The sequence below is a fragment of the Rhynchophorus ferrugineus genome, unplaced genomic scaffold (genome assembly GCF_030347505.1).
Source record: "Rhynchophorus ferrugineus isolate W39M unplaced genomic scaffold, kcgeb_rfMv2 rfM4, whole genome shotgun sequence".
In the NCBI taxonomy this organism is placed as follows: domain Eukaryota; kingdom Metazoa; phylum Arthropoda; class Insecta; order Coleoptera; family Curculionidae; genus Rhynchophorus; species Rhynchophorus ferrugineus.
Window position 1 is genome coordinate 37123107 of NW_027472583.1, and position 26402 is coordinate 37149508.

General features: G+C 37.2%; 1 protein-coding gene and 1 long non-coding RNA gene across 3 annotated transcripts in view; one reads left to right on the forward strand and one right to left on the reverse strand.

Moving 5' to 3' along the window:
- LOC143195027 (putative JmjC domain-containing histone demethylation protein 2C) overlaps positions 1 to 26402 on the reverse strand; it is a 549561-nt gene that overhangs the window by 387534 nt on the left and 135625 nt on the right. For both annotated transcript variants that reach the window (XM_076401869.1, XM_076401868.1), the window contains exon 3: positions 24792 to 24905. In XM_076401869.1, coding sequence (XP_076257984.1) covers positions 24792 to 24905 — 114 coding nt within the window. The remainder of the gene's footprint in view (positions 1 to 24791; positions 24906 to 26402) is intronic.
- LOC143195067 (uncharacterized) lies at positions 3940 to 18505 on the forward strand. Its single transcript, XR_013005461.1, has 3 exons — positions 3940 to 5858; positions 10784 to 11334; positions 15691 to 18505. It is a non-coding gene; the product is annotated as an uncharacterized LOC143195067 (long non-coding RNA).

The window sequence follows — 26402 nt, forward strand, 5'->3', positions numbered from 1 at the left end:
TTGAGCATAATTAATTGTGCCACCTTAAAGCATTCTGGAACATGCTTCAGTCTTAAACAGGCATTAAATATATATGTCAACAAGATGATTGCTTTACGTGACAGTTCTTTCAATAATTCAGGTGAAATGTCATCTATGCCAGGTGCCTTTTTAGAATTGAGGTTATCAATTTCAGTGGCGATTTCCAATGGAGAAATTACATCTATCCATGGTAGATTCTATATCATTAGGTTAAAATATGTTAGCTAAGTATTGTGCGAACAATTCAACTTTTTCATCGTTGCGTCGAACCCATTCATTTCGATCATTTTTAATTGGCGGTACTCGAATAATTGGCCAAGTCAATCTTCAAGTTGCCTTCCATAACGAATAATATTTGTCTTCTTCTGGGCTTAATTCACTTACATATTTCTGAAACCAATTCTGTTTGTATTCATTGATCTTTTGATTCGTCCGATTACTAATTCTATTAAAAGTAGTTTTGTCTGCAGCATTTCTGGTTCTGTGCCATACTTTTCTAGCTTTTCGCCTTTCTTTTATCATTTCTCTAATTTCGAGGGGGTAAATTACTTCATATTATGATTTCTCTCTTGTAAATGGGGTAGCATCTTTTGCAGCTAACCGAATTTGTTCAATTATATTTTTGGTTTGTTGCTCATCAAGATCATCTATATTTTTAAGTCTTAGTTTTAAACTGATTTGTTCCTGCAGTATTACTCCGAATTTGTCCGAGTCAGTATATTTGTTGGTAGGATTAGGCTTATTGCTTTTTTAGGATTGTCACGCCCATTGTTAACAATACTGGACTGTGATCAGATGTTAGATCGCACAAATTTTCTGTACTAATTTTTGATTTAATGAGACACTTTTTGAATTTGAAGATCTCTCAGCTCTTTTATGGCCCTATTAAATTTTCTTTTATTCTCTTCAGTCCTTTGCTGTTGCCAATTTCGTCGTAACTTTCTTTTATCTGATATCTTTTTCTGTATTGTACATGATATATGTGTATTTTTTCTTGGAAATGTTTCACTGTTGGGAGTCGCGGAATATGCTGACTCCTGTATATTTTTTGTAAGATTTATTGCTGCTATTTCTATATCCATTTCAGTTTATAACGGTAAGTTTAGAGAGATATTTTGGTCTAAGTTTTCTCTAAATGAGGGACAGTTAGTTCTATTATTGCACAGAGATCTATTGTATCTGGTTTTTTATTTCTGTCTGAAGGCCAATATGTTGGTTCACCAGTAGAGATATGTTGTAAGTTATCTGTCCTTATGGCTTTGAGCAGTTCTCTACCTTTTGAGGTTATTATTCTTGAACCCCACATTAAATGTTTTGCATTATAATCTCCTCTTGCTATAAATCTATTATCTAGCGTACTGAAGAATTCTTGAAATTGTTCTGCCTTGTTGTTATGTTTGGGTGGGTAATAAATCGCAGAAATTGTTAATGGTCCATGGGCTTCCTCTATGGTTATACTGGTGGCTTGCAGGTAGTTTTTGCGGAATGTTTCTTTTTCGAAATGCTTTATATCATCTCGAATTATTATAGCTGTACCTCCATGTGCTTTATCATCAGGGTGATTTGTATGATAAAGTTTATATTTAGGAATTTTCAAATAATGTTTGTCCGTAAAGTGTGTTTCGGGAACCATCATAACGTCAATATTTTGTTCAGTTACGAACATTTTTAGTTCCCTGGCGTGTTGTTGGGGCCCATTGGCATTCCAGACGGCGATTTTGTAGCTATTGGTTTCAGGCATTAGGCAAGTTTGCTGACGACGGTTGTGAGTAGACCAAGCATCGTACTCATTTGATCCATTAGTTTGGCCATCATGTTTTCTAATCTTGAGATGTTACTGGTTTCAGTAGGTTGAGATGTCGTCTCTCGATTTTGTGCTGAACCATTTTCAACCATTTGGGCATAAGTTATGTCTGGTTGACTTGGTCTGGTTGGTAGTGGTAGATTGGTAGTAGTTGATTGTTTTTGTTGATGCCTTTTTTTCCCTTAAGGCAGGATAGAGTTTCTGTTGTAGTTGCTTGTGAACTGCGCAACCCTTGTAGTTCGCTGGATGATTTCCGTTACAGTTAGCACATTTCACTTTTTCATGGCGAACTTTACGAGTACAATCTCCTGTTTTATGTTCTCCTGCACATTTTGACGCATCTATATGATTTGCGACAGTAAGTTTTTGTGTGCCCGTGCGCTTGACACCTTGTGCATTGTGGTATAATTCTTTTTATTTGTGGTAGTTCGCATTTGAAAATATTATTTTCCAATTTGGTGATTTCATACACCGCCTTATTATTTCCATTAGGTTTTATATCTATATAAAACATAGGCAGAGGTTTTTTTGTCGTGTGATGTCGTATATTGTGAATATTTTTTTTCAGCTAGTGCTACCTTGATGGTGTTAAAGTCCGTCCCGTGATGTAATCCTTTTAACACGAATTTAAATGTTCTCTCGGATGTTGGCCTGAATGTATGGTATTGGGTGTTTCTTTCATCTAATTCTTTTACAAGAACTTTAAAGTGATCCGCTTCGAACAATTGGATTTTATTTGTTTCATAGCTCACTGTTTCAATTATGTAGTTCGTAGTAATGGTTCTCAACAGGTCATGGATGTATTTTATTATTCCTACATTATAGACTTTTATTGGTGGTGGTTTGGGAACAACTTTTTCAGGGCTTAGTTATATATTCTCTTCAATTTCTTCCGACAGATTGCTAAAGCTGTTTTTAGTCTCTATTGGTTTCTGTAACCAATAGTCACTGATTCTTGTTTGTTTCCTCGCGATTTCTTCTTCTGGACTTCTCAATCGTTTTTTGTTAATGACTGTAGTCCATTCTGATAGTGGAGTTTGCATTATTGCTTTTTGTTCTAATCTTATATCAAAGTGTGCAGGTGATTTGGTTGGATTTGGTTGAAAGACTGTTGTAAAATAAGGGGAAATAATTTTAAAACACTAATAAAAATGAGATGCAGTCCTTTTGTCTGGTCACGTAAACACGTATTCACTACACTTTAGGTCTGCTGAGAGACGGATAGCCGCATCTGTTATACGTTTTTTAACACTCAATTAAATAACCGTAATAAAATACTGGTTTTTTTTTAAAGAAAGGTATCTTTCTAGAGCTTGGAGCGTACTGAAAATACGTCTTCACCTTACGAAGGTTGGAACTGAACTAAGCTGTATATTTAACATTAAAGTCTCCGCCTAATTTTGAAAATATATCTTTATATTGTTGTTGTGTCATTTTATGTCTTGGTTGACAATAAAGGTACTAACTATCGTAGCTTGTATTTCTTAATTTTTAATCTTTTCGTGTTCAAAATGTTGTATATTTTGTTTAATTATTAAAGCTGTGCCGACTCGAGCCCGTTGGCTGGGGTGTAGTATCCAGTAAGCATGATAACCCCGTATTTTAATGTAGTTTTTTATAAAAATGTGTTTCCGATATGAAAGCTATATCTATGTTACTTGTTTTCAAGAATAATTCTAGTTCCCGGACACTTTGATTTAGTCCATTTGCGTTCCATGTTTCAATTATTAAGAACGAACTACTCATTTTTGTTTTTCTTTTGCTTTTTTTGGGTAGTTTCAACCCTGTCTGCTAACTGACTGAATTTCTGTCTCATTTCAGTCTCGAATTCTTTAAACAATTTCATTATGTCGTCGATAGTTGGCTCGTTTGCCTTCTTCTTGCGGTTTCGTATTTATTTATTTATCATTTGATAATTTGATGGCATTTATATTTTTGACCGATCCTCTTGCGATTTCTTGGTTTTTTTTTATTTTCAACGGCAAATGTCGTTTCAGAGTTTTGGGCTTTGTTAATTTATCTTAAGTGCTGTAATTTTCTTTGGCAGGATTTCTTTAATTTTTTTGATATACTGCACATCATTTCTAATTGGCAATTCCTCAAAATGTACAATATTTTTTCTTTCCTTTGTTTTCCGACTATAGAGCACACAATGTGCAACTGTCCATTTTAAATCTGCATTTCAAGATTTATTTCAAGCGCTTTCTTAAGACGGATCGAAAACTGAATATGTCTAAATTTAAAAACAAAGTTAGCCAGGAATTGATGATATGGTTGGATACAGGGCATCTTGCCTTTAAACTTTCTTAGCTTTTATATCTTGCTTGAGAAATTCAAAGTTTCTGAAACGTTTCTGCTTAAGATTTATTGACTCCACCATTATAAACTACGCTTACGTAATGAAATATACTGACCGATATTTTAAAGCCTTATTGGTTACATTTTCTTAACACTTCGATAACAGGCTGATTTATATAAACTACTATTTATGATATTTTTAAAAATAGCAGATATAACACAACGTTCTACAACTTTTTTACTACTTATGTTATCATTGATGAGCTCAATTTTTGTTGGTATTTTTTATCCATCTTTTTAATGTTCCAGTGAAAACATTGCTCTTCACTCACATCTGCCAATCCAGGTCACAATATGTTCATTTTTCTTGTCTTGGTTCACACAGGCCTTTGTTGAAAAGGTATTTACGCTTTTAAAACTGTAAAAGCATCAATGAAAGTATATTTATATGTATTCTAATTGAAAGTTACCTAAACTACCTTGTTTGCTATAATATTTCACATTTATCTGACACACTGAATTTTTTAGTATATAACATACTGGAAATCAGTTGGAAATAGCTCTTTTACTATAGATCTGTGTTATTGAATCGATTAGTCGGTAACACGTACCAACTAAAACAATGTAGGAAACTAAAGAAGAGGAAATCAATAGGTCATTTCTGTTAATATTGTTGAAACATCTCCCTACTGTCTTCATCTCACTCACTCATTTAGTTTTTACAAAATGATTTTTTACGCAAATTTTCCTTCATATAAACCTTGTCCTAACAATCACGACAAAAAGGGAATTAGCCATTCCTCCACAAGGCTCCCATCTGGCACCCGCTCTATTTAATATTTTTCTTACAGATATCCCTAGGAGTCCACAAGTTCAGGCAGCTTTTTGCGCAGATGACACTGCTTACTTTGTCTCTTCGAGAGTAGCACTGCACCGCGAAGAAGACTCCAAAAACAACTCGATGAGACGGTTCAGTGGTTACATTTCTGGAGGTTGCAGGTCAACCCACAGAAAACCATCTTCTTCTACAAGAAGCGTTTTGTACCCAGCATTTCGCGTCTTAAAATCGAGAACGCCGAAATCCCATGGTCAGAAGAAACCACCTATCTCGGTCTTGTCTTCGATCGCAAGTTTAGGTAGTATTCCCACATTCAAATGTCCCTCCATAAAGGTCAAGGTATTCTTAATTTGCTGTTTCCGCTTATCAACCGGGCCAGCAGGCTTCTTCTCTCTCTAAAATCTCTCCTGTAAAAGATGTTGGTTCGATCAGTCATTCTATATGGCCTCAGTGTCTATCTAAAATACGTCTTACCTAGCCAGGTTGAACGGCTTCAAGTCGTTCAAAACAAAATTCTCATCAGATCAAATCAATGCCCCCTGGTTCGTCAGGAACAATCAAATTCATAGAGAAACAGACGTCCCCCAAGTTCACGATTTGATATCTGAGGTTTACTCGAGATATTTATCCAGTCTTCGTCTCTTGGACAATAGATGTATTACCGAGCTGGCCCATATTTTAGGCCAATAACTGATTTGCCTCTTGGTGGCCTTATTCTATCACAGCCGACCATTCCCCGTCGTGGTCTAACTCCAAACTGTCTCGACCTTCTCCGGCGAGCGATAACACATGTACCGCAAACTGCGTGGTGTGATAAGGACGCCAGGTCCTTGCCTGGCCCTTGTGCCTCTTAACGGTGTTACCGGTTACGGGCACCGTCCTTACTAACAGTAAGAAGTATCAGTTAGCAGTTCCGTGCTAGCTCTCGAAGAGAACGGTCGTGTCCGGTCCGCCGAACCTACCTGCGCTTCCGAGAATTACCCGAAACTTTCCCTAAGACGGTCGACCCGTTATCACGTTTCACCAGTGCCTACGTAAAAAAAAAAAAAAAAGCGTCTGTAAGCGCCGAAAAGGCGTTTTTACAGACAAGGCAATGGCGTCATGTACGTCAGAGCCGACGTCGCCTCCTGAACATAATCCCAGTGTTTCAAATTCAAATGGACCATCTTCAGAAGACAGCCGAAAAGTGCTTATAACGGAATTGAGAAAACAGAACGAAGACCTGCGAAAGCAGATAGCTGACCTTAAAACGTTCGCAAAAGCCCAAACAGACGCCCTGAACAAACAGACGGAAAAGCTGGAAAAGAGCGAAAAGGCTTCCGAAGAGCTCAAGGAAGAAATAAAAACTCTCACAGCTACGATAACACAATTCATGAAGCATCAAAGAGATGCCATGGAAGTAAAGATTCCCGCTGCCATAGAAATTCAGTCCCAGACACCAGCTAAACCGACACAACACTTAGACCAAACTGAAGACTCAGAAGACGGTTTCACCTTGGTGGGAAAAAGGAAAAGAGGGCCCGTCACTCCACCTCAGGAAAGCCAGCTGCCGAAGGCCGGCAACAAGGGAAAACAGGCTCCCAAATCACAACCCAATCCGGTAGCCAAGCCAGCCACTAAATCTACCCAATCGAAAGCCAAGGCTAACGTACAGCCTTCGATTACAAAATTTGCCACCAGACCAGTGCAAAACAAGCCGACCACCAAGACGGCCCCACAGCCAGTACCGAAACAAGTTACCACAAGACCAACCCAAGACCAGCCTACGCAGGTAAGTAGCCAGGTCACTAAACAAGTCTTAACCTCCACAGCAAAAACAGTGCCAACCGTTTCGGCGACTGTTTCTCAAAGTCCCCCAAAGGAAAAAATTCCGCCTATAGTGCTCCGTGATAAGAAGAGGTTCATGGAGCTCATTAGAATTACTAAGGCACAATCAATAGACATTATAACCCGAAATAAGAAGGACGGCATTTTCTTATTCGTCGCCACAAGCGACAATTACCGTAAACTTACTACCCTGCTCGAGGAAAGGAATTACCCTTACCAGTCCTTCTGTCATCCGGAGGAGAGAGCATTCCGGGTAATAATAAAAAACATCCCAGAATCACTCTGCATTGACGAAGTACGTGAACTTCTCTTTGATCAAGGCTTCCATCCCAAATTTGTGCAAAGATGGAAATTAAAATCCGGGATAGAACTACCAATTGTTCAGGTAGTTGTCCCTCGCGAAGAGCGACAGATCATATATATGACCAAACTCGGCGTCATCACAGTGAAGGTCGAGGTCCAGAGAGGAAACGGCCAGCCAGTGCAGTGTTTCAACTGCCAGCTTTTCGGGCACTCCAGCTCATATTGCCGAGCCCCCCCACGGTGCGTCAAATGTGCCGGGCATCACGACACTAGATCCTGTACCAAAATCCCAGAAGCACCTCCAAAGTGCAGCAACTGCGGTGAAACTCATACCGCAAACTTCAGCGGTTGCACCTGCCGTCCTGCTCCAAGAAAACCAAAAATTCCGACCGAAACCAGACCTCCACAAGGTTCTGCATGGAGTAACCAAGGTGGCAGAAAGCTAGCCCAAAAATTAGCCAGCGCTACCCAGCCTGCTCCAACTCAAACTCCTGCTCCAACCAATACACCGGACCTTAACTCCACAATGCAGGCGTTTACTGACCCGCAGGCTTTCCTACAAGTGATCGCCCTGGCTCACCAACTTGCTCGTCTTTTTCCAAATGTCGCCGCCTAAGCGGCAACACTTACCTGTCTCTATAACTTTCAGCAGCCTTTAACTCTTCGAAATGGCTGTTCCGAAATCTCTTATACTGATGACATGGAATGCAAATAGCTTACGCGGAAAGCAAGCGGAATTGGAGGACGTCATAACATTCTATGACGTCGACATCGTGCTCATCCAGGAAACTTTCCTGAAACCTTACATTTTTTTGTCTACAGAAACGATAGAACTCCGGGTCGAGGCGGTGGAACCGCCATTCTCGTCAGAAAAGGAGTCAAACACGAGCTCCTTCCATCGTTATCAGTAAACATCTTCGAAACAACCTCCATTAAAATCGATATCAAAGAACGTCCCTTCGTGATTACATCCCTGTACAGGAAATCTTCTGCATTCAACTATGCCGAATACCGATCACTCGTCGAAGGAAAATTTCCAAAAATAATAGGTGGCGACTTCAACGCCCACCACCCCACCTGGGGGTGCTCCAGAGCGAATCCCGCAGGTAACGCCATCGTAGCTCTAAGTGCAGATCTGGGCTACGGTCTTGCCTTGCCAGATGAACCCACCCATCACCCTAGTACAGTCTCTCAAGGCGCAGCAAGAATCCTTGATTTCTTTATTCTTCAAGACGTAAATCGCGATTCCGAAGTTCGAGTCCTTGACGAACTAGACTCTGATCATCGTCCGATCCTTCTCAAACTCGGAAACTGCGCCACCACTCAAGTCCCACTAACAAGATTCAGGAAAAAAACCGACTGGAAAAACTACCAATCTCTTCTCCTGAAATCCGATCCAATTCCGAAAATTAACACACCAGAACACCTCGAGGAAGCCGTACTCAAGCTAACTCGCGATATTCAGTCTGCTCACGAATCTTCCACAGTCAAAATTTCATCACAACCCCAGCCGTGGAAAAACAATCTTCCCGCTTCTCTTAAACGTGAAATTCGCATCAAAAACGGTTTATGCAGATTAGCTCGATTCACCCTTGATGCTGCAGACAAAAGGGAGGCGAACAGAGCATGCAAGAGGGTAAGGGCGGCCGTCTCGACTTGGCGAGCAATGAAATGGAACTCATTTCTCGCGGACCAAAGGCTGGATGGCCCCCCTTCCTTCTGGCGTGTCTCCAAATGCCTCGTGGGGAAGACGCACAATGTCATCCCTCCCCTGAAGTCAGCGGTTACAGGAAATTTTGCAGTCACTGACCAAGAAAAAGTCGAGCTCCTTGCAGAGACCTACGAAGCTCAAATGAAATGCCTCCCACCCGCACAGAACACTAAAACTAAAGACATTGACACTGTCATCAACGAATCCAACTCCGTCAAAAGACCAGTAACCCCCGCCTTTCTTCTCAACCATTTTGTATCTCCAAAGTCTCTACAGACTATGATCGGCAAACTTCAAACCAAAAAATCTCCAGGTTTCGATGGAATATCGATTACCCAGTTAAAAAAGCTCCCGCATAAGCAACTCGCAGAACTGGCAAACATTATTAACTCCATCATGAGACTGCAACACTTCCCGGCGTCTTGGAAACACGCACATATAGCGGTTATACCCAAGAAAGGAGCAAAATCATCTCCATCTGATTACAGGCCTATCAGCCTTCTCAGCGCCATTTCGAAGCTTGCCGAGAGGGCAATACTCTACGCTCTCAACTCTTTCACAAAGGAAAACAACATCATTCCAGATGAACAATTCGGCTTTCGCGCTCACCACTCATCCGTCCATCAAGCTTCCCGTCTGGCTGCACACATCCATCATGCTCTTGACCAACGTAAAAAGCTTGGAGCAGTTCTTCTGGACCTAACCAAAGCCTTCGACAAGGTCTGGCACGACGGATTGTTCGCAAAGTGCGTGCGGTTAGGCCTCCCAGAAGACCTAACCGCTCTCATCAAGTCCTATCTCTCGGACAGATCTTTCCAGGTCAAGATCAGGGCGTCACTTTCCAGTCGTAAACAAATCGATGCTGGCGTACCTCAAGGTTCTCCGCTGGCCCCAGCCTTATTTAATCTCTTTATTTCAGATATGCCGAGAAAAGAGCATATTGACGTCGCCTTTTACGCTGACGACACTGCTTTCTTCACGGCCGCCAGGTTCGAAGTTACAATTCATGAGCGTTTACAGAAGCAGCTCGATCATGCGGTCAAGTGGTTCAAATTCTGGAGGTTGCAAATCAACCCCCTGAAAACCCAGGCCATCATTTTCCACAAGAAGCGTTACGCACTGCGCGTCTCGCAACTTAAGATCGGCACCGCAATAATTCCATGGCTGGATAACGTCACGTACCTAGGTTTTCACTTCGACCGGCGGTTCGGTTGGCATTCCCAAATCCAGAAAGCAATCCAAAAAGGTTCGGGGATAGCAAACCTGCTATCTCCTCTGATCTGCCCTTCTAGCAGGCTTCCCATCTCCATCAAATGCTTATTTTACAAGATGTTAATTCGGTCCGTACTCCTCTACGGATCTAATGTCTACTTCAAGTTTGTTACACCCAACCAGGTCAAACGGCTTCAAGTTTTCCAAAATAAGCTCCTCAGGAGAATATTAAACGCTCCATGGTTTGTCAGAAATAATCAAATCCATAGGGAAACTGACACTCCAGATATGAAGCACTTCATATCTCAATCATTCCATAAACAACAACTCAGCTCAAGTTCTTCTGAAAACGCGCTTGTTCGCGAGCTGGTCGACATGCTGGGAGCTTAGCACCGCGTCACCGCTAAGCTCTCCCCCTTTTCCAGGCTGAAACGACCTCATCCGTCGCTGCAGTCATAACTTTTGCCCCCATACAACAGTACCCAGTTGTGTGTTAACTCAGGTTCGCGAATCAATAGAATCGCCGGGCTCTCGTGCCCAATGACGGCTGCCCGATCAGCGGGTGCCATATCCCCAAATTTAATGCAGTAGCAGTAGCGATCCACAGGGGTCAACTGTGAGGCGGTTTCGGTTTAGTGTATTGGTAAGCCCAGAGGCAGTCCCACATAACCCGGTCCAACTTGTCACTCCAGGGCAAGTCTCCGCGACCAGGTATGCGTCATGCATTCCACCGCCTGGTTTTTAGGCCAGAACAAAAAAAAAAAAAAAGTATCAGTTAGGGTCATTGGATCAACTGATAGGGTGGGGTTTAGTGGGTAGCCCAGAGGCAGTCTCCACATAACCAGACCAACTCGTTTATTCCTGCGGATCCTCCCGACCAGGTATCCGTAACTGGATTCCCCTTCCCGGTTCCAGGCCAAAAAAAGGGGAATTAGCCATATAAGTGCAGTAGCCATTCTGAAGTGCTGCGCTTACTTACATTCTGCAATTTATTTTTATTTATATAGATAAATATATATTTAAAACACATGCCAGATCGAAATAACGTTATCACACTAATGTTATTGATTTATAATTCTCTAATATTTGGTCAAGGCTTATAAATAATTCAAAAACTGAGCTGACATTTTAATATTATTTTCCTCTGCGAGAACCTACAAGGAAAATTACAGCTGGGTTCTCAGGAGGTTTTTTAATTCAATATTAGATTCATGAAAACACATTTTTATTTATAGTTAATTATGGATTTTCTCGATGGTTACACGTGCCTAAAATAGTCCACACTTAATTCTTTAACTCTAGTATATTTGCTATATAAAGGTTTTTTTTTTTTTTTTTTATTACTCTTCGTGAGTCCACAATCTGCCCTATTGGCAATAAGTATTTCTTCTGTTTATATTATATATACATGGCATGTAGAAAATCACTTCATTAAGCAATCTTCTGTACAAAATATTATCTTAATTAATTAGACTTATTCTAATGCTTATTCTAAACTCTACATATGTCCAGTAATCAGATCAGGTGGTGTTAAACGTTTTAGTCTACGCACTTCACTATCACGTCGCATATTTAGCTGATTAGCGAGTACATTGGGATGCACTGACACTCTTTCGAAGTACTTCACACAAACACGTTGGATTACACTCGTTATATGTTCTAGAGGAATATCGCGTCGTATCACTACATTTGAAATATAGTACGGAGCATCAACAATGGCACGCAACACCTTATTTTGGAACCGTTGAATGATGGATATATTAGATTTGCTAGCGGTACCCCATAGTTGAATTCCATATGTCCAAATGGGCTTGAGTATAGACTCATACAGCAATACCTTGTTATCTAATGATAACTTGGATTTGCGCCCAATGAGCCAATACATTTGATATAATTTTAGTCCTAGTTGTTTCCGTTTAGAGAGTATGTGCTTCTTCCAGGTTAGGCGTCGATCTAAATGCATACCAAGATATTTAACATGCTCTGCTTGGGGGAGTTGACGATGATTGATATTTACTGGTGGACATGTTCTTCTACGCAGGGTAAACGTTATATGCGTGGATTTTGATTCATTGGCTTTAATGCGCCATGTCTTCAACCATAATTGTATTTGCTCCAGGTGGGTTTGTAGGTTTATTGATGCTGTGACTGGATCTTCATGGGATGCTAAGATTGCTGTATCATCTGCATATGTTGCCACAGTAGTTATTTTTGTGGTGGGCAGATCAGCCGTATACAGAAGATACAGTACTGGACCCAGTACACTACCTTGCGGAACTCCTGAATATATGGGATTTAATTCGGTATGTTCATCGCCTTGATTTACAATAAAATGTCTGTCAGTGAGATACGATTTCAGTAGCTGATAGTCCGGATGAGGGAGAAGTTTCTTTAGTTTAACCTGCAAGCCCGTATGCCATACTTTGTCAAAAGCCTGAGATATGTCTAGGAAAGCAGCCGAACAATATCTTTTGGCATTTAGGTCAGCGTTTATTTGGTTTACAAGTCTATGCACTTGTTCTATAGTCCCATGCTTATTGCGAAAGCCAAACTGCTGTTCTGGAATAATTTTCCTTTTTCCTATTATATAGTTTAGTTTTTTTATGTATAATTTCTCGAAAACTTTCGAGATTATTGGTAATAAACTTATAGGTCGGTAGGAGGTCACATCTTCTGGTATTTTTCCTGGTTTAAGTATCATTAATATTTTAGCTACTTTCCAGATGCTAGGGAAGTAATTAATTCGTAGCATAGCATTAAATATATATGTTAATAGTTTTATAGCCTTTTCTGATAATTCTTTTAAAATTTTGCCAGTAATTAAGTCATAACCAGGAGCTTTTTTAATATTAATCTCTCTAATTATTGTATGTTTAACTTTTTTGACCGTTAATTTCTCGTGCGGTAAATCCATTTGAAATGGCGAATCTAGAAAGCTAGTAATTTTATTTTCGTCATCTTTATGTAGCTGAGACTGGAAAGGTTTAAAAACATTTTTTAAGCGTTTTGAGAAAATGTCGGCCTTCTCTTTATTGCTTCTCGCCCAATTATTTTCGCTTGTTTTAATAGGTGGGTTATGCTGCTGGGATCTCCTAAGCTTTTTTGTTGCTTTCCACAACGAATAGTCTGTAGCCTCAGTTGATGTCAAGTTTTCTAGGTATTCTTGAATGCCTTGGTTTTGTTCAATTTGAATTAGATCTCTCAGCTCTTTTATAGCCCTATTAAATTTTCTTTTATTCTCTTCAGTCCTTTGCTGTTGCCAATTTCGTCGTAACTTTCTTTTTTCTGCTATCTTTTTCTGTATTGTACATGATATATGTGTATTTTTTCTTGGAAATGTTTCACTGTTGGGAGTCGCGGAATATGCTGCCTCCTGTATATTTTTTGTAAGATTTATTGCTGCTATTTCTATATCCATTTCAGTTTGTAACGGTAAGTTTAGAGAGATATTTTGGTCTAAGTTTTCTCTAAATGAGGGCCAGTTAGTTCTATTATTGCACAGAGAAGGGGGTTTATCTTTGATGGTAATTTTTGAAGAAATTGTTACTATTATTGGTGAATGATCAGAAGACAGGTCGAAACATGATTCTGCCTGACACTTTTTTGGATCAATATTTTTTGTAATACAGAAATCTATTGTATCTGGTTTTTTATTTCTGTCTGAAGGCCAATATGTTGGTTCACCAGTAGAGATATGTTGTAAGTTATCTTTCCTTATGGCTTTGAGCAGTTCTCTACCTTTTGAGGTTATTATTCTTGAACCCCACATTAAATGTTTTGCATTATAATCTCCTCCTGCTATAAATCTATTACCTAACGTACTGAAGAACTCTTGAAATTGTTCTGCCTTGTTGTTATGTTTGGGTGGGCAATAAATCGCAGAAATTGTTAATGGTCCATGGGCTTCCTCTATGGTTATACTGGTGGCTTGCAGGTAGTCTTTGCGGAATTTTTCTTTTTCGAAATGCTTTATATCATCTCGAATTATTATGGCTGTACCTCCATGTGCTTTATCATCAGGGTGATTTGTATGATAAAGCTTATATTTAGGAACTTTCAGATAATTCTTGTCCGTAAAGTGTGTTTCGGAAACCATCATAACGTCAATATTTTGTTCATTTACGAACATTTTTAGTTCCCTGGCGTGTTGTTGGAGCCCATTGGCATTCCAGACGGCGATTTTGTAACTATTGGTTTCAGGCATTAGGCAAGTTTGCTTACGACGGTTGTGAGTAGACCAAGCATCGTACTCATTTGATCCATTAGTTTGGCCATCATATTTTCTAATCTTGAGATGTTGCTAGTTTCAGTAGGTTGAGATATTGTCTCTCGTTTTTGTGCTGAACCATTTTCAACTATTTGGGCATAAGTTATGTCTGGTTGACTTGTTCTGGTAGGTAGTGGTAGATTGGTAGTAGTGGATTGTTTTTGTTGATGCCTTTTTTCCCTTAAGGCAGGATAGAGTTTCTGCTGTAGTTGCTTGTGAACTGCGCAACCCTTGTAGTTCGCTGGATGATTTCCGTTACAGTTAACACATTTCACTTTTTCATCGCGAACTTTACGAGTACAATCTCCTGTCTTATGTTCTCCTGCACATTTTACGCATCTATATGATTTGCGACAGTAAGTCTTTGTGTGCCCGTGCGCTTGACACCTTGTGCATTGTGGTATAATTCTTTTTATATGTGGTGGTTCGCATTTAATAATATTATTTTCCAGTTTGGTGATTTCATACACCGCCTTATTATTTCCATTAGGTTTTATGTCTATATAAAACATAGGCAGAGGTTTTTTTGTCGTGTGATGTCGTATATTGTGAATATTTACGACCTCGTGGCCTTTTTCAGCTAGTGCTACCTTGATGGTGTTAAAGTCCGTCCCGTGATGTAATCCTTTTAATACGAATTTAAATGTTCTCTCGGATTTTGGCCTGAATGTATGGTATTGGGTGTTTCTTTCATCTAATTCTTTTACAAGAACTTTAAAGTGATCCGCTTCGAACAATTGGATTTTAATTGTTTCATAGCTCACTGTTTTAATTGTGTAGTTCGTAGTAATGGTTTTCAATAAGTCATGGATGTTTTTTATTAATCCTACCTTATAGACTGTTATTGGTGGTGGTTTGGGAACAACTTTTTCAGGGCTTGGTTGTATGTTCTCTTCAATTTCTTCCGACAGGTTGCTAAAACTGTTTTTTGTCTCTATCGGTTTCTGCAACCAATAGTCACTGATTCTTGTTTGTTTCCTCGCGATTTCTTCTTCCGGACTTCTCAATCGTTTTTTGTTAATGACTGTAGACCATTCTGATGGTGGAGTTTGCGTTATTGCTGTTTGTTCTAATCTTATATCAAAGTGTGCAGGTGATTTGGTTGAATCGCTATGGTTTGCCATTTTTTAATATTTTAATATTTTATTTAATTTACTTCCAGAGGATAAAAAAAATAAAATAAATACATTGTTTATTTCACGCACTTCATTTTTCACTTACGTTATTTTAGCACTAGTTTTTTACTATAAATACAATAAATGAATTTCAAAAGGACTGTTGTAAAATAAGATGAAATAATTTTAAACACTAATAAAAATGAGATGCAGTCCTTTTGTCTGGTCACGTAAACACGTATTCACTACACTTTAGGTCCACTGAGAGACGGATAGCCGTATAACTATATAAAGGTAAGTAATTTTTGTTATTTTAGGTGACCTCGTCGCTTTCATATAATTATTGTGTAAATTCGATATTGTTACTATTCGACGCTAGTCTGAAATAATATATTGTTTTTGCCTAGTTTTGGCAATTTTCAAGTCACAGTTCTAATGATTTCATTCGTTTCATGGTCTATATTTTCAGATCTTTTTTTGAATACGTATATCCTGAGTTAACTTATTTATTTAGAACAGCAATAAAATCATTAAAGCATGGTAAGGACTATTTTCAAACCACCAGTGTAACAGCTGAGGAAGTACCACAGTTCAGTTTTAGGTTGTCCACCTAAACATAAGAACAAGGCTGAACATTTCTACGGTTTCTGTAATACATTAATTTTCATAAATTACGTTAATTTCATAAATTCATTGCCGGGGAATTACAATGCTAAACATTTAATGTGGGGCTCAAGATTGATCAGTGACATCAAAAGGTTAAGGAGAAATAGTTAAAGCAGTGAACGTAAATAATTTACAGCATATTTCCACTGGTAAGCCAACATATTGGACGTCAGATACATACCTAATTCCTGACATTATAAATTTCAGTGTCACAAAAATATTAATACTGAAATGTGTAAAGCTGAATAATGCTTCGATTTATCATCTGATCACTCGCCAGTAAACTTAACCGTTAATTTCAATATTATCAATAAAACTAAAGAACCGAACAACAATAGAAAAACTGGACAGTTTAGTGATACACTAAATTTGATCCTGAAAACTAAGATAGATACAGAAACAGCAGCAATGACTACACAAAAAACATATAAGATGCAGTATAGTACTTAACTCCCTGTACTAACTGTAAGAAAAGGGCTTCAGGTTAATAACATTTATTGTTAATGCCATGTTACTTGCCTAGCACTTGGAAAGTGCCCCAAATCATTCAAATCAGAAAAAGTCACAAGACGTTTCCTCCTATCGTCTTATAAGCCTGTAATATTCAAGGGTTTTGAGAAACTATACATACATACAGAAGAGGCTCAAAGTAATAACAGAAGAAGGAAATACATCAGAGCATTAATTTCGTTTCCGTAACAAACACGGAACAACAGAGCAGGAGGACAGATTTGTCAGGCAAATGAATAAAAACTTAAACGAAAAAAATTACTTAGCTGCTTTCCTCAATATATCTTAAGCTTTTAATGAAGTGTGGCATACGGACCTTTAAGTTTAATTGAAAAATTTTCTGCCCCATCCACACGTTCAATTATTAAAGTCATATGTTATTATATTGTCATTGTGAAATAAGGAGTTCGGTCCCGACATTCATAGAGTCAAGACGTGTTTTTTCCTTCCCGAAAACAAGTCTCTGTAAAAATGAAATAAAAATACATCTGTATTTTTTTTACGGTCAACTTCGTTAACGGTTTCATAGAACTCCCAGATACGGGATACGGTGAAACGGCCAACCCAAAGTGAAGAAAATACCTGCTCTCTAACAAAAGACGTCTCACATTTTCCAAAAAGGGAAAAAAATTAAAGTTAGCGAAAAAATATCTAATAATAACAATACAACATAATGGATTTAAATATATTACTGAAATAAAACGAAGAATTAAGAACGAATAACGAGCGTCTGAACCAACAACTGTTGCAATTAACTAAGGATATGGCTGTTATCCCTTTGCAACTGCAAGATCACACTACACTACACTGATGAAGACAAACTAGCATTACAGATAGGGGAGCAGTCCGATTGGATCGAAGTAAGAAACAACAAGGGTAAAAAGAGGAAGAAGTCAGAGATGACGCCTTCGCCAATTGCAAAAGGTGCTATAAACATTAAAAAAAAAGAAGCAAGAAAACAAAATCCCTCTGCCCCCTCCGATCAAGGTAAGCAATGTTGGCAATTTTAATTTATTTAGATCACAAGTAAAGGGAGTAGCCCTGACCGAGTGCAGTTTAAAGTTTTGTCTAACGATCATATTAACGTAACCCTTAGTAATGAAACGGATTACAGGAATGTAAAAAAGCATCTTATTGAAGTGAAGAAAAACAATTCATTCAATAAATTCGAATACCACACTTATCAGTTAAAAAGTTATAAGTGGTATAGAGTTGTCATTAGAGGATTACCGTACACAACAAATCAAGACGATATTAAATCGGAATTACGGGCTTGCGGACTCGAAGTGGTGACCGTATAGCGAAAAAGACAATTAATGTAAATGGTGAAAAACAAATTAAAACTTTCCCATTGTTCTACGTGGACGTGATACAAAACGAAAATAATAAAAATATATATGACATAAATTAGACTATAGGATAAAATTGGAACCTCGGAAGAAGAATAATAATATACCACAATGTACAAATGTCAACATCTTGGACACACTAAAAATTTTGCAGTAGGGAACCAAGATGATGAAATGTGCCGGTAAATATCACACGACTCAGTGCAGAAAACAACCCAATAGCGTAGCAACATGCGTGTTGTGCAACGAAAAAAATCACCTTGCCAATTATAAAGAATGTGCAATATATCAAGAAATAAATAAAAGAACTTCAACCAAAGAAAATTACAACAGAACAGCGCTTAAGACAAGTTTACAAAGCCAAAAACTCCGAAACAACATCTACCGTTGAAAACAAAAAAACCCAAGAAACCGCAACACCATCGGTCAAAAATATAAACGCCACCAAAATATCAAATGATAAACAAATAAATAAGAAACCGCAGGAAGCTGCGGCCAACGAGCCAACTATCGTCGACATGATGAAATTACTCAAAGAATTCCAGACTGAAATGAAACAGAAATTCAGTCAGTTAGCAACAATGTAGAAAAATTGGAGAAAACTACCCAAAACAAGCTAAAGAAAAACAAAAATGAGTAATTCGGCTTTAAGAATTATAACATTAAACGCAAACGGACTAAATCAGAGAGTACGGAAACTACAATTATTCTTGAAAACAAACAACATAGATATAGCTCTTATATCGGAAACACATTTTTCTACAAAAAAAAACTACGTTAAAATACTGGGTTATGATGCTTACTAGACACTAGCCACGAGCTCGAGGCGGAACGGCTTTAATAATTAAATAAAATATACGCCACCAAAATATTAAATGATAAATAAATAAATACGAAACCGCAAGAAGCTGCGGCCAACCAGCCAACTATCGTCGACATGATGAAATTGCTCAAAGAATCAATCAATAGGCGAAAAGCTAGAAGAGTATGGCACGGAACCAAAAATTTTAACTTTTAACAACTTTTAATAACATTAATAATCAGTCGAATCAAATGATCAAAGAATATAAACAAAATTGCTTTCAAAAATATGTAAGTGAGTTAAGCCCAGAAGCAGACATAGATTATTTGCTATGGAAAGCAACTCGAAGATTTAAAAGACCAATTATTCGAATACCGCCAATTAAAAATGACCGACCTAACATATTTCCACCTAATGATGTAGAATCTACAATGGATACATCTCCTATTTTTCAACCCGATGTAGATCTAAATCTAATTTCTCCATTGGAAGTTGCCACTGAAATCGATAACCTCAATTCTAAAAAGGCACCTGGCATATTTCACCTGAATTATTGAAAGAACTGCCACGAAAAGCAATCATTAAATTGACATATATATTTAATGCCTGTTTAAGACTGAAGCATGTTTTGGAATGCTTTCATGTGGCACAAACAATTATGCTCAAAAAACCTGACAAACCTGCAGAAAAAGTCGAATCTGACAGGCCTATTTCGCTGCTACCTGTAATATCAAAACTATTTGAGAAACTAATATTTAAACGTGTTAAAAAGTTTGTAATAATACCAGACTTCTATTTTGTTTTTCGAAATCACCACTCAACAACTGATCAAGTGCACAGAGTAACTGCGGCTACTGAAAAAGCGTTTGAGACAAAGAAATTACCTGCCTGCAATACCTGCAATATTCCCGAAGGCCTCAAAAGCTTTTGATCGGTTTTGGCATTTGGGATTAATCTGTAAGATGAGCAAACTGTTACCGTGTAACTATTGTCAATTGTTGGAGTCATATCTTTTCGGAAGAAAATTTACGAAATGGTGTTCTCGACATTTAAAACTATTTCGGCTGGAGTTCCACAAGGCAGCGTCTCCTAAGACGTCCTAACCTCTCCTGTATCTGATCTACACTCCTGACATCTCAACAACAAAAGAAAAACTACCTTTGCTGTCAACGCAATTATTATGGGCAAACGACATATCTCTGCCTAAGACAGTAAAAAGAGTACAAATTCCAGTCAACAAAATCTACGAAAGGACGAAAGATCAGAAAATTCAACTCAATAACTCCAAATCTGTTCATGTTAATTTTGCTTTACGGCGAAATAATAAAAACTTAATTATATCACTCAATGGATGCCTGATTCCTTAAGCAAAATCAGCTAAATACCTCGGCATCCATCTTGACGGTAGACTAAATTAGAAACATCATGTTAGACAAAAAGCAAAACACATTAGAAACAAAATAAAATAACTATACTGGTTAGTCGGAGGATACTTTGAACTTGATCTAAAATCAAACAGAATGATTTATCAGACAATCATAAAGCCAATTTGGACCTATGGGGAGCAAATATGGGGCTGCATTAAAAATTCTAATCTACTAGTCATCCAACCCTGTCAAAACAAAATTCTTCGATTAATTACCAATGTCTATCGCTACGTAAACAACAAAGAACTGCACTATGACCTGGAAATGAAATGGATTTGCGAAATTATCCCAGAGTTCAATCAGTACAATCAGTATCAAACCATACGAACTTATATAAAGTGTATACTTTTAGAGTAAACTATAGCTTAGGTTATTATAATTTTATAATTAAGAAATACATATTCATGATCTTCAAAACATTAGTGATATGAAACATAAGAGCATAAGAAAGCATATGAAACATAAGCCGGCAAGTGTCGTTTTGACGCTTTGCTTATTTTTGAAAATTTGAAATAGCTGCTTACTGTCTTAACAAATTACATCTCTAATAAAGAACTTCGAACAACTTCGGCTCCTACGAGTAAAATGCGTTAAAGAGGTAAGTATTGATAATATTTAGTATTAAATTACAATCTGGACTGGGCCTAAAGTTTAACGTGGGCTCCGAACCACAGTCCTCAGCATTAAGCCTACCGACTGGCGAGTGACCAACTTTAGAAATCACCCCATAATTGAATTCCGTATGCAATTTATTATGTACTGATAATTGTGATTTTCTTCCAATTAGCCAATACATTTTCCTATATTTCAATTCCAGTTCCTTTCTTTTCTTCTTCATATGTTCCCTCCAGCGAAGTTTTGCATCAAGATTCATTGCGAGATATTTAGCGTTGTTGCTATATGGAATGATAGTATTATTTATTGTTATTGGTTCTTGTACAGTCTGATTGTAGGTAAACTGCTCATGCACAGATTTACTTTCATTAATTTTTATTTTTCAAGCTTGTGTCCAATTATTTATATTGTCACTTGCCTGTTGTAATTTTCGTATGGCTTCTTCACTATTATCTCCGACAGCTATAATAGCAGTATCATCAGCAAATATAGCCATCGTAATATTCTCCATTTGTGGTATATCACAAGTGTAGAGCAGATAAAGCATTGGCCCCATTATACTTCCTTGTGATACACCTGCTTTAGCTTCTTTTATTGTAGAGTAAGCTTCTTCTTGTTTAACTCTAAACATTCTGGCTGTAATGTACGATTTTAGCAGTTCGGTGTGTTGTTTTACTAGCATAAGAATATAGCTGAGCATATTTTTTACTTTCGTAGAATTATTCAATAACATCAGTTATTCTGTGAATCTGGTCAATTGTTGAAAGCTTATTAATAAACCCAAACTGATTTGTTGGTATTAGATTTTTTCTCTTTATTATCGGTTTTATTCTTCTCAACACGAATTTTTCAAAATCCTTAGATATTACTGGCAGCAGTGATATTGTTCTATAGGCTTTTATTTCGTTTGGTGACTTTCCAGGACCTGGAACATGTTTTAATCTAAATGCTGTATTAATCAAGTTTTATAATTCCCTTTCTTGGAATTGACAGAGATAATAACATTAATATAAACTAGAGCGGCAAAAGTGACAACTCAACACTCACTTGTGTGTAGTATAGTTTCCACCAAATTCAAGGTACACATGTGGGAGGTTCCGTTATGATTTGGGCGACAATATTGTGTTATTGCCCAATCACTGGCCGGATTATGCGAATGAATATCTAGCATCCTCAGTGAAGTTCTTACATCATTCTGTTATAAATTATTCCACAAAGAATTGCAGCTGTTTTAAAAGCAAATGGTAGCCCAACAACTAATGAATAATTATGGTGTATTGTCAGTTGTCTATACTATTTTTTCCATACCAAAATTCACCGTTAAATTAAAACACGGTTTTTGAAATTCTAAAATGAAATTAAACCTTAACTTAGTTATATTTTTAAAAAGTGTATGGTACTCTGTGAACTTATTGAACATAATAGTATTGCTATATATATTATATAGATAGCAGGCCTGGAATGTGGTATCGGCGGTACCAAAATATGGTGGTAATGCGAGATCTCAAAGTGGTGCCCTTCTCTTAAGTGTTTGGCTCAATTTTGATAATTATTTGACTTTAAAAAGACATCAGAAATATTATATTAGCACCAGCAGGCTAAGCTATACGTTAAATTATGTGGTAAACTATTCAATACACCGAAATATGATTTACGAACAAAGACCAAAACGTTATAGCCGGTATTAAAATCCACAGGATTGAGATTTGAACTTGAGGTCAAAATTAGTAAACGATTGATAAAAATGTTTCTGAATAAATAAACTGTTGAATTTTATTAATCTTATGTTCAAGTTTGAAACAAATAAGTAAATTACAAAGTTGTTAGTTGATAACATTACATTTTAAATACCATAATAACATAATATTTTTAAATTTAGTTTTATAAATGTGGTAGGTAGGGTAGATAATTCTTTATTTATAACAATAATATTTATCTTTTTTAGTTATTTTCAATTTTAATTTAATTGAGCACTAATCGATGCACAGTATTCTTGGTTAACCTGTCTCCAGCTAACACAAATTGATTTGATGGTATTCCCCAACGTGAGTATGCAACATATAGTTGCCATTGACATGGATTTTGAATCGAATCTCAATTTCCACCAAGAAACGATAGTAAAGGTTCCGGCGCAATCGTTAGAGATGACAGCACAACTTTTCCATGTATTGTATCGCCGATACTCGAACCCACAACCTCCGCATGTGAGGCAAACACTCTAATCACTACACCATAGAAGCAGCTGCCTGCAATATTTCTACGGCTTCTCATATGATATGGTTAGAGTTTAGAACGCAAACTGATCGGCTTTTGCACGGAACGACTTCCGGATTTCCGTCATATTAGTTCAAAAAAAACATTATACACAAATATCTGATTATTTTAGATACAAAAATATGTGAAAACTTTGTACGTGCCTTTGAAATTTGGGGTTTTCCCTGGATTTCCCCGGATTCCGCCTGACTTGGTTCCAATGGAACCACCTCGGAAGTGTACTCTTTCGAATAAAAAAAGAATTTCGAAAATCGGTCCACAATTGACGGAGAAATCGGCATTAAAAAAATTTAAAAAATATGTATAGTTGAATATAGAACCTCCTCCTTTTTGAAATCGGTTAAAAATTTAATTAATAAAATGATAAGCAAGCAAATAATAATTACACGTATTTAATTTAAGGGCACTAACTAACAATAAAGCACTAAAAATTGGAAAAGCAATAATAATCTCACTGTATTTAATAGTTCATTGTAATTCAAGAATTTAACGTATACCTTAGCCACAGCAACGAGCAGCCTGGTCTGCTAATGTAAAAAAATTTTGACGCGTGTGACGTGACATAAATTGTAGCATAAATGAAACGCTTAGACTCCAGGAATGTTTAAATGTGTGTATTGATTTGTTTGTTTGTTCGAATACTCACTACTAATTTTGTTATCACTATCAATTTGCACGGGAACAGAAAACACTAATGGAATAAAACTTGTTTATTTCCATTTTAGACTACATGTGGACGACGGGAGAATAGACAGGAAAAAAAAGGCGTCGTTGTGTTGGTCCTTTATACCCGGAAACCGCATGGTACCGATCCTCTAGATCTCAACCTTTGAATCCATCGTAGATGTATTTGTGGCGACCTAAAGGGTTGTAGCGGTCAATCTCTTGGATACTTATTCAATCCAGCCAATAAATTACCTTACACCGCCATCTGTTAGAATCATATGGAACTCATAGATAATTATGACTTTTTGTCATATAGTAAACAAATTATTTGTACAAGAAATAATATTGCGACTATAAATTGAGATACAAACTATCCTCAAATTGCATCAAGCTGCACACAGTGTGCAAAATTTGATTCAAATCGGTTCAGTGGTTTTGGAGCTCATCGCTGACAAACAACGTGAAATGAATTTTTTATATATAAGGATATATCGATATATGTTAATCAAGATATTTTAATATTTTCCAAAAAGAGTACTACAAAATCTATTTTCCCATCTTTCTCGCAACATAATAATACTTGTATAAAAATTGCCGCACTTTTTCTGATAAGTGAACTGATCTCAAATAGTAATCAGAAAGCGTTATATCTAGTGAGTATACTGGATAGGATTGAACTTGCCACTTTCCACGAGTTGTCAGGGTCTCAAAAACAGTTTCCTTTACTCAAATTAGACAAACCCCTAACTTTTTCCACGTAAAATTATCGTACTACGTCCACTTTTCATTCACAGAACACAATGAAAGAAAGCGATGAAACATTCATGTGTTTAATTCATTTTACTCCTTTTGAATCTTTCCCATATAATGTAAACGTCTATAATTAGATGATCCATCAACTGCTAAGCTCTTCGGGGGTGTAAAAATGTATTCATTGACGCAAAAATTACCACTTTTAAGATAATGAATGAATTTTAGTTACTGGACAATCTCTAGTTCTGACAGATTTGATAAACAAAAATAATTACTTTGTCCCAAAGCCAAAAAATTACTCATCTACTTTTACTTCTAAAAACATCTACTTACATGATATGGTTTGAGAGATTTGTATTCTTTGAATGTAAGCTCTCGATCTAACAAGAATTCCACTGGTTGAAGGTTGCTCGGTATATCAACGTTGGACACCATTGGCATGAATGTCTGAAAAATAAAATTACAAAATTTCAAATAACCCTTAAGTACCACTGTTATTGTTCTATATCTTAATGATATAATTATTAGGTGCGTTATTATTAGGTAACGTATTGAATTATGCAAAAAGTTAATTAAACTGATCCGAGGATAAAAGTAATAGGCATGATAACTATAATATTAAGACTTATTCTAAAAAAAGACTTATTTTTAAACAGATGCAAATAATTTAAAAATTCGCCATATTAACACCGCATTCCCGTTTCCCAACGTTTTAACAGGCTTCGATTTTATTTAGATTATTAATCTTATATTTCGCAGTTAAAAAGTGGGTTTTGTGCTACCCACGAGAAAAGAAGATAAACGAAAAAAACTGAACTAGGATTTATGAAGGCAAACAATCCGAATTTGATGATGAATCAAAATGTAACCGAAACAATATATTTAGAAAGAATATTATAACTTTTATAGAATCAAAGTGAATGAGTATTCCAAACGCATTAGCCATGAAACTTGGTAGAATATTTAAGAAAATTGAGTAAAAATACCATATAGTATAACACTTGACAAGAAAATTAACAAATGCAGCTGCTAACTATAAAGAATACCCAATAACAGCACAGTCGTCAGTAGGGAACTAACAGGTCAATTGAAAAGTCCCCGGCCTACCATAGTAAAACACATTTTTTGGCAAAATTAGTTTTTTTATTCAACATAATTCCCTTCAAGGGTGATACACTGATTATAGCGACCCTCTAACTTTTTGATACCATTTTTATAGTACGATTTGTCCTTTGCTTCAAAATAGGCCTCAGTTTCGGCGATCACCTCTTTATTCGACGAAAATTTCTTCCCAGCAGCATTCTTTTGAAATCTGAGAACAGGAAATAGTCTCTGGGGGCCAGATCTGGAGAACTCGGTGGATGAGGAAGCAATTCATGGATTTTTGCCATCGTTTTCACTGACTTGTGATACGGCGCATTGTCTTGGTGAAGCAGCACTTTCTTTTTCTTCAAATGCGGCCGTTTTTCGGCGATTTCGTCCTTCAAACAGTCCAATAACGCTATGTAATAGTCGCTGTTGATGGTTTTTCAAGGTAGTCAATGAAAATTATTCCATGCGTATCCCAAAATACAGACGCCATAAACTTGCCAGTCGACTGTTGCGTTTTCCCACGCTTTGGAGCAGATTCATCGTATGCAGTACACTCCGATAACTGTCGGTTGGACTTCGGAGTGAAACGATGGAGCCATGTTTCATCCATTGTCACATACCGATGCAAAAACTCGGGTTTTACGCTTGATCATCTTCAAACACTGCTCCGAGTTATCAACTCGTCATTGTTTTTGATCAAGTGAGCTCCCACTTCAAGTCGTCAAGTCGTCATCCACTTTGCACAGAGCTTCATCATACCCAAATATTCGTTAATGATATGATGTACACGCTCAGTTGATATCTTTAAAGTGTCTGCTATTTCATTCAGTTTCAATTTACGGTCATTCAAAA